Source organism: Primulina eburnea, chromosome 9 (genome assembly GCF_022965805.1).
Source record: "Primulina eburnea isolate SZY01 chromosome 9, ASM2296580v1, whole genome shotgun sequence".
NCBI lineage: Eukaryota > Viridiplantae > Streptophyta > Magnoliopsida > Lamiales > Gesneriaceae > Primulina > Primulina eburnea.
In genome coordinates, this window is record NC_133109.1 from 23,312,201 (window position 1) to 23,322,323 (window position 10,123).

The following is a 10,123-nucleotide window of genomic DNA, read 5'->3' on the forward strand; positions in this document are numbered from 1 at the left end:
GCAAACATTATCTTACAATACATACAATACATAATCTCAAACATCTAATTCAAATACCATTATTACATATAATAAAATACATGCTATTTTTAAAACTTTAAATGTTCATCACACCCCAATAAAATCATTAACATATTCAAATAAAACTTTTCCAATACAGTAGCTATATGACTTCTTCCCCTTGGACAATCTGCTTCAAATCTTTTTATTACCTGCATCACATGACATTAACTGAAATGAGATAAAACTCAGTAAGTAGAGAACTTTACATAACAAATACATATTTATATGGCTTGGCTTGAAACATTGCAATGGCAATAAACATTGAATAATACCATCTTCGATGAACAATAATGATAAAATCGATATAGATGGTATATCATAACATGAATTAAAGGAAATGAAACAATAGCTCAATGATCTGTAATCTGTGAATGTTATCTCTGTTAATATATATAAATATATATCGGACTGTGAGAGATAACCATGAGAGGAAATGATAGTCTGTAACTTGTAATCTGTGACCTGTGAATGTTATCTCTGTTAATATATATAAATATATATCGGACTGTGAGAGATAACCTATGGATAGTATCTCTGTGATATATGAAAATATATACCAGACTGTGAGAGATACTCTTCATGTGATTGGCCAATGACATGCATGAATTACTATCATTCCTTGAATTGTATCATATGAAATTCATTTGGACAATTGAACAAACACTTGATAGGCACAATAGCTTGCTAGCTTCTTTATCAATGAAATCAATAAAATTCTTGGATCAATGAATATATATCAACAAATATGGCAATAACATGTCCATTAAAGAAGCTAGACATCAATAAAAATGGCTTGGATACATATATATCATGTGAGCACAAGGAATAGCCTCTACTTACAACCCAATCAACACTTGGTGTCAAAGATGACCTCAAAAGAATCCCTACAACAATAAACACCATAAAATCTATGAATTAACACCATATATACATAGATCCAAAAAGTCAACTCAAACCTTCAACCCAACAATTCCTTGCAAAACCAAAGAATAACTAAGATCTTACCTTGTAGCTTGCACCTAGACTAGGAGATGCTAAGATTTCCTCAAAAATCCTTGAACTTGGTTCAAGATTTGGAAGAGAATTTTGGGGAAGAAGATTAGAAGGAAGCGTATGAGAGAGAAGGAGAAATGAAGGAATGAAGATAAATCTCAAAACCAAGCATAAAAATCAATCCCCAAGCTTAAAATCGTGATTTGAAATAACACTTTCGTCAAATAATGCAGGGAAGCGCACCCGCGCTGCACATAGCAGCGCGGGTGCGGCGCTGCTGCCGCACAGGCAGCGCACCCGTGCTGCATATAGCAGCGCGGGTGCGGCCTGCTGCCGCACAGGCAGCGCCCCTGCGCTGCCACTGGCAGCGCAGGTGCGGCCTGCCCTCGGCCAGGCAGCGCCCCTGCGCTGCCATTGCGGCGCTGCTGCACCCGAGCGCTACTCCTCCGACACGAACTCCTAAAAACATCCTTTCTTGACTTAATATCCAACCTTTTCTTATTCCACTAAATTCTTATGAATTATAACAACCAAACTCCTTCTATAATCAAGCATAAAACATCTCCCAAAACTTGATCATATCAATATATGTATACCCTTAACCATAACACATGAAATCAATGATCATAGCACAATAAAAACTTGGGATATTACAATCTCCCCTCCTTAAAAAAAATTTCGTCCCCGAAATTACCTACTGTCGAATAGATTAGGATAACGTTGCTTCATCTCCTCTTCCGGTTCCCATGTGGCCTCTTCAATCACTTGATTTCTCCATAGAACTTTGACAATGCCAATTTCTTTGTTCCTGACACCTTAACTTTACGATCAAGAATTTGAACCGGCATTTCATCATAACTTAGGTTAGGCAAAAGCTCCAATGACTCGTACCGAAGAACATGAGATGGATTCGCAAGATACTTACGAAGCATAGATACATGAAATACATTATGAATTCGGTCCAAGTCCGGTGGCAATGCAAGACGATAGGCTCGGTCTCCAATCTTATCTAGAATTTCAAATGGTCCAATGTATCGAGGACTTAACTTACCTTTCTTGCCAAATCTCATAACTCCTTTTACAGGAGCTATCTTGATAAAAACATGATCACCAACCTCAAATGCCAAAGGCCGTCTTCTCACATCGGCATAACTTTTCTGTCTAGACTGAGCTGTCTTCATTCTTTCTTGAATTAACGCCACAACTTCTGCTTTTTGTAGAATCAACTCAGGGCCCAACATCTTTCTTTCACCTACCTCTTCCCAATACAAAGGAGATCTACACTTTCTTCCATATAAGGCTTCATAAGGTGCTAAGCCAATGGAAGACTGATAACTATTATTATACGTGAATTCAACCAATGGCAACTTGGAATCCCAACTCCCAGGGAAATCAATTGTGCAAGCTCTTAACATATCCTCAAGAATTTGAATTACTCTTTCTGATTGTCCATCGCTTTGAGGATGGTAGGCGGTGCTAAAGGCTAACTTCGTGCCCAAAGCTCGATGTAAACTTTTCCAAAACTCTGATGTAAATCTTGGATCACGATCTGACACTATAGATACCGGTATACCATGAAGTCTCACAATTTCTTGAATATATACCTCGGCATATTGATTCATAGAATATGTTGTCTTGACAGGAAGAAAATGCGATGACTTGGTCAATCGATCTACAATCACCCAAATAGAATTGAAACCTTTCTGAGTCCTTGGCAATCCAACCACAAAATCCATTGTGATGTGTTCCCATTTCCATTGCGGTATAGGCAAAGATTGCAATAATCCCGCCGGTCTTTGGTGTTCAATCTTAACCTGCTGACAGGTTAGACATTCAGAAACAAATACTGTAATATCTTTCTTCATACCTGACCACCAATAAAGACGTCGAAGATCTTGGTACATCTTAGTACCACCAGGATGTACAGAGTATGGCACCGTATGAGCTTCTATGAGTACATCTCTTCGAATGTTATCACCTATAGGAACACATATTTTACCTCGAAAGGTCATCAAACCATCACGATTCAATCCAAATTCAGAAACTCCTGTTAATTCATTACTCCTTTTTAACTTCAATAACTGAACATCGGACTGTTGTTCTTTCAAAATTCGATCAAACAAAGTTGAGCGGAGAACTAATGTAGATAATCGAGCCACTGTCCCTGAAGATACCAAATTTATCTCATTCCTTTGCAAATCAAAGAACAAAGGTTTAGAAATCATAGCATTCAATTCTGAACTTGACTTGCGACTCAAAGCATCTGCAACTACATTAGCTTTACCAGGATGATAGCTAATGGTGCAATCATAATCCTTGACAAGTTCTAACCATCTCCGCTGCCGCATATTCAATTCTTTCTGTGAAAACAAATAACTCAAACTTTTGTGATCCGTAAAAATTTCACATTTTTCGCCATAAAGATAGTGTCCCAAATCTTTAACGCAAACACCACAGCTGCTAACTCCAAATCATGAGTAGGATAATTTTTCTCGTAGTCCTTCAACTGACGAGAAGCATAAGCTATCACTTTCCCATGCTGCATCAGTACAGCACCTAACCCCAATTTTGAAGCATCTGAATAGACAACAAAATCTTCAGTACCACAAGGAAGTACTAACACAGAGGCAGAAATCAACTTATCTTTCAACTCTTGAAATGCTTGTTGACATGGTATAGTCCACTCAAACTTGACTGACTTACGAGTTAAACTCGTCAATGGCAATGCTATCTTTGAGAAGTTCTCTATAAATCTTCGATAATATCCTGCTAAACCCAGAAAACTTCTCACCTCTGAAACTGTCCTTGGAATGGACCATTGCTTAATAGACTCAATCTTGGAAGGATCTACAGAGATTCCTTCTTTAGAAACAATATGACCCAAAAACGCCACTTGTTCTAACCAAAATTCACATTTCTTGAACTTTGCATATAATTGTTTTTCCCTCAACAATTTCAACACAATCCTCAAATGATCTCTATGAAGTTCTCGTGTCTTAGAATAAATCAAAATGTCATCGATAAAAACAATGAAAATTGTATCCAAATACGGCGTAAAGACACGATTCATTAAATCCATAAACACTGAAGGAGCATTGGTTAATCCAAAAGACATCACCAAAAATTCATAATGTCCATACCTCGTTCTAAAAGCAGTCTTTGGTATATCCTCATTTCTCACCTTTAATTGATGATATCCAGACCGGAGATCAATCTTCGAGAACACTGTTGCTCCTTGCAATTGATCAAAAAGATCATCTATCCTTGGCAAAGGATATTTATTCTTAATAGTTACCTTGTTCAGTTCCCGATAGTCAATACATAATCGCAATGATCCATCCTTCTTTTTCACGAATAACACTGGAGCTCCCCAAGGTGAGAAACTAGGACGGATGAAACCTTTATCTAATAGCTCCTGCAATTGATTCTTTAATTCTTTCATTTCAGTAGGAGCCAATCTGTATGGAGCCTTAGAAATTGGGGCTGTACCTGGAATTAAATCAATAACAAACTCTACTTCTCGATCAGGTGGTAATCCAGGTACATCCTCCTCAAATACATCAGGATAATCCTGAACCACGTCAATGTCCTGTAATTGTATTCTACTTTCCTTTCTTGTATCCAAAACTGAAGTTAAGTAACCAACACAGCCCTTGTGCAACAATTTAGTGGCTTGAAGACAAGAAATAATAGGGATACTTAATGAAGAGGTAACACCAACAAATAAATCCTTCTCATAATCATCTGCTAAAAATTTTACTGTCTTGCTAACACAGTTAATCACAGCACGATAAGCAGACAACCAATCCATACCCAATATCACATCAAATGCAACCATTGTAATTACAATTAAATCTGCATACAACAATCTGGATCCCATCAACACAGGACAAGCCTTAAACATACTATTTGTCCAAATTTCTTCTCCAGAAGGCAACACAATATTAAATTCAACAGGCACCACAGTAGGTTTAACAGATATAGTATTCATAAACTCCTCAGATATAAAAGAATGTGTTGCACCAGTATCAATTAAGGTAAGTGCTTCTTTGCCCAAAATGAAAATATTACCTGATATGACTGAAGCATCAGGATTTGCGCCCTCTTTTGTGATCGTAAAGATTCTTCCCTGAACTTTTCCTTTTCCAAACGAAAGAGGACAATTATATACTGTGTGTCCCATTTCCTTACATCTATAGCAGCGACCACTTCCGATTAAACATTCTCCTTTGTGTGGCTTTCCACACTTGGGACACAATGCTCGTTCACTATCTGTAGGAGGCAAAGGAAGCCTACTACGCTGCTCCATCTTGCCTTTGCCTTTATAACCTCCTCGAACATTTACACTTGAACCCTGACCTTTAGCTTGAAAAACTTGTCTCCTCAACTGCCTTTCCTTCTCTATCTCTTGCTCATCATGTTCAGCAAGTAAGGCTCTTTCCACAATTTCTTGATATGTCACCACCTTGGATATATGCACATCCCTTATAATTTCGGGCTTCAACCCACGAAGAAATTGTTCACCTTTATCCTTGTCATTCTCGGCAATAAACGGAACAAATACACAACCTTCTTCAAATTTCAATATGTACTCAGCAACAGACAAAGAAGCCTGTCTTAACTCAAGAAATTCTTTCACCTTCTTGGCCTTAATTTCCCTTGAAAAATATTTGGCATGAAATAAATCTTTAAACTCGTTCCACTTCAGTTCTTTTACATTAATAGTCACTTTGGTGGCTTCCCACCAAATACGAGCAGCCTTGACCAACATAAACACAGCACAACCAACCTTCTCTTGATCAGTGAATTTCAAATAGTCGAAGATAGCTTCCAAAGCTTTGACCCATTCTAGTGCTACTAATGGATCAGGACCACCAATAAATTCAGGAGGGTTCATCCGCCTGAAACGATCATAAGCACCATTTTTAGAACTATTTGTCGTGCCTTGAACTCTTTCTTGAACTTGACCTTGGATCGTCGTTTGCATAGTCAATAACTTTTGAATCTGTTCACCATGAACCTTAGCTTGCTCTTGTAATAACTTAGTGAATTCATCTACTACACGAGTAGTCTTGTCTGTGGGAGGGGTACTATCATCCCCTTCAACATTCTTACGCTTGGGAGGCATTTCCTATACATATGCTCACGTTAACATGGATAGGATGAAAGAATACGTCAATGGCAATGAAATAGAATCAGCTGTCAATGTTAAAATCAATAGATGTAGGATCGAAAACATACCAGATTGTCCTAGGCAGAAGAAGTCATATATGGTCCAAAGAACTTTGCTCTGATACCAATTGAAACACCCCACTTAAATAAACATTTTTAAATTTAAAAATAACTCGACATCAGCGGAAGCATTTATCTTTAAAATAAAATATACTGTATATACATTGCAAACATTATCTTACAATACATACAATACATAATCTCAAACATCTAATTCAAATACCATTATTACATATAATAAAATACATGCTATTTTTAAAACTTTAAATGTTCATCACACCCCAATAAAATCATTAACATATTCAAATAAAACTTTTCCAATACAGTAGCTATATGACTTCTTCCCCTTGGACAATCTGCTTCAAATCTTTTTATTACCTGCATCACATGACATTAACTGAAATGAGATAAAACTCAGTAAGTAGAGAACTTTACATAACAAATACATATTTATATGGCTTGGCTTGAAACATTGCAATGGCAATAAACATTGAATAATACCATCTTCGATGAACAATAATGATAAAATCGATATAGATGGTATATCATAACATGAATTAAAGGAAATGAAACAATAGCTCAATGATCTGTAATCTGTGAATGTTATCTCTGTTAATATATATAAATATATATCGGACTGTGAGAGATAACCATGAGAGGAAATGATAGTCTGTAACTTGTAATCTGTGACCTGTGAATGTTATCTCTGTTAATATATATAAATATATATCGGACTGTGAGAGATAACCTATGGATAGTATCTCTGTGATATATGAAAATATATACCAGACTGTGAGAGATACTCTTCATGTGATTGGCCAATGACATGCATGAATTACTATCATTCCTTGAATTGTAGCATATGAAATTCATTTGGACAATTGAACAAACACTTGATAGGCACAATAGCTTGCTAGCTTCTTTATCAATGAAATCAATAAAATTCTTGGATCAATGAATATATATAAACAAATATGGCAATAACATGTCCATTAAAGAAGCTAGACATCAATAAAAATGGCTTGGATACATATATATCATGTGAACACAAGGAATAGCCTCTACTTACAACCCAATCAACACTTGGTGGCAAAGATGACCTCAAAAGAATCCCTACAACAATAAACACCATAAAATCTATGAATTAACACCATATATACATAGATCCAAAAAGTCAACTCAAACCTTCAACCCAACAATTCCTTGCAAAACCAAAGAATAACTAAGATCTTACCTTGTAGCTTGCACCTAGACTAGGAGATGCTAAGATTTCCTCAAAAATCCTTGAACTTGGTTCAAGATTTGGAAGAGAATTTTGGGGAAGAAGATGAGAAGGAAGCGTATGAGAGAGAAGGAGAAATGAAGGAATGAAGATAAATCTCAAAACCAAGCATAAAAATCAATCCCCAAGCTTAAAATCGTGATTTGAAATAACACTTTCGTCAAATAATGCAGGGCAGCGCACCCGCGCTCGACTGGGCAGCGTTGCCCTGCGCAGGCAGCGCACCCGCGCTGCACATAGCAGCGCGGGTGCGGCGCTGCTGCCGCACAGACAGCGCACACGCGCTGCATATAGCAGCGCGGGTGCGGCCTGCTGCCGCACAGGCAGCGCCCCTGCGCTGCCAATGGCAGCGCAGGTGCGGCGCTGCTGCACCCGAGCGCTACTCCTCCGACACGAACTCCTAAAAACATCCTTTCTTGACTTAATATCCAACCTTTTCTTATTCCACTAAATTCTTATGAATTATAACAACCAAACTCCTTCTCTAATCAAGCATAAAACATCTCCCAAAACTTGATCATATCAATATATGAATATCCCTTAACCATAACACATGAAATCAATGATCATAGCACAATAAAAACTTGGGATATTACAGCACCCGCGGTGCTGCATGCGAGAAGTCCACCCCTTCTTCTTAACGTGACACATGGCATGGTATATATATAGAATGGTGCTGATTTGTCCTTTCTCATTTCAGCAGCTGAAGAACCGAGAGAACTCTCAAGAATCCTCAATTTCTTCAAGGCTTTGGGGTAAGATTTCTCAAGATGTAGCTATCCGAATTTTATTTCGATTATAGATTCTTACTCCTCTCAACCAAGGCTACAAGTGGATGTAAATATCTTTCAGATTCAACATGTTTGGAAGATTTCATGTTGGGGAAATTCTGATATACTTGTAAATGCGTGTTCTTGAGCTTATTGACATGGTAGAATCGTAAACGGTTTGATTATGGGATGTCGTACGCGTTTGCTCTCAATTCCAGCATGTTTTAAGAATAGATGGTGCAGAACTATTGTGTTCTAGCTTGATATTGTAATGGATTATTGAGGTGTGAGTTGTTCAGTTTATCGAGAATCTACAGTTATGCCGTCGAATGATATTAAGATAGATTATTGATTCATAGATGTGTTGAATGGGATAGGAATTGATAGAATGTGTATCAATGTATCTCTTTCAGATTTGATTGACAGACTTGATATCGACCTCGAGACTTCGATTGATTCCTACGACAAGAAAGGTATAAACCATGTTTGTTTGGGATGCCACAACTCAAATAAGATATTATTTGAGTTTCCCAACCAAAATCACATACTAGAATTATTGTATATATGGTAACATGTTTATGAATTGTTTATAGAATTATATTCAAATCTTGTAACATGATTATGCTTTGATTATAGAATTGTATTCAAGCATATAAGATTATTGTGATATTCAGATATGAATATGAGCATGCTTTGTTTACAGATTTATATTCATTGCATTTGAGATAGGATAGTCGTTGATAGTCATTGTCAAATATCTAGATGTTCGGTGTATCTCAGCTTAGGAGCAGCCCTGACTCCTATTGCAGTCGTTGATACAGCTCAGACCGAAGTCTAGGAATAAGACGTACAATCACCCCGAGTGGGAGGGTAGGTGACAGCCATTGACGTCTTATTCACACCGGGATCCCTAGAGTTCTAGTCGAGTCGAGTCCAGACATGGTTTGATTCGCATTGCATGTTTATATGATTGTCATTCAAAATCGTATGTTTCATGTTTAGATTGATTATATGCGTGTATACATTTTTATACTGGGATTTGTTCTCACCGGAGTTTCCGGCTGTTGTTATGTCTGTATGTGTGCATAACAACAGGTGGGGCAGGATCTGGGTCACGCAGAGGATGAGAGATGGACATAGCGTGGTGATCTCGGGCATAGCAGAAGAACTAGTAGTTGTACCTTTGATACGTACTGTATTTAATTACTAGTGTTGAGAATGGATGGAACAAGACATGTTGTACCTTATGTTTGTAATTTAAATAAAGAATTTATGCTTGTTTATATACATTAGGATTAATGTTGAAAAGCGAAAATTTGACCCACTTTTTACATTAATGATCCATTGAATCCCAAAGAAAAGAGTTAGAGCCCGGGTCCCACAACAGGTGGTATCAGAGCCGTAGGTTCTGTAGACAGAAATAGAATAGAATGAACGGGGTAGATCGAGTCTTCTTCCTTGCTTTTGATATGCTAGCATGATTTATTGCTTTCCCTATTACGTGTTGTGTTATCTGATTTGATTGCAGCATGTATGGGTTAAGACTGAATCAGAACCGATTCTGGATCAGAGGTAAATGATCAGAGGAGGGCTGAGACAGTTGGTATAGATTGTATACTAAACTGTTTAAATAGCAGATACATGCCTCCTAGAAGAGCAGCCGTTCCTTTACGACCACCAGCACCAGAATAGGGTAGCACATCTGGTGATACGATGGATGTCACTGCTACGCCCATGGAGACTTTATTAAAGCGATTCCAGTCATTCCCACCACCGACCTTAA

At 37.6% G+C, this 10,123-nt stretch overlaps 1 protein-coding gene and 1 long non-coding RNA gene across 2 annotated transcripts; both read right to left on the reverse strand.

The window, feature by feature from the left end:
* Positions 1-1,817: 1,817 nt before the first annotated feature.
* LOC140840811 (uncharacterized) lies at positions 1,818-6,184 on the reverse strand. Its single transcript, XM_073207977.1, has 3 exons — positions 4,456-6,184; positions 2,924-3,319; positions 1,818-2,728 (listed from the first exon to the last, which is right to left on the reverse strand). Exons 1-3 carry the CDS (start codon positions 6,182-6,184, stop codon positions 1,818-1,820), a joined length of 3,036 nt encoding a protein of 1,011 aa, XP_073064078.1.
* Positions 6,185-6,540: 356 nt separating this feature from the next.
* LOC140842077 (uncharacterized) lies at positions 6,541-7,578 on the reverse strand. The gene is made up of 3 exons (XR_012120309.1): positions 7,523-7,578; positions 7,358-7,401; positions 6,541-6,666 (listed from the first exon to the last, which is right to left on the reverse strand). It is a non-coding gene; the product is annotated as an uncharacterized lncRNA (long non-coding RNA).
* Between the last annotated feature and the right edge of the window lie 2,545 nt (positions 7,579-10,123).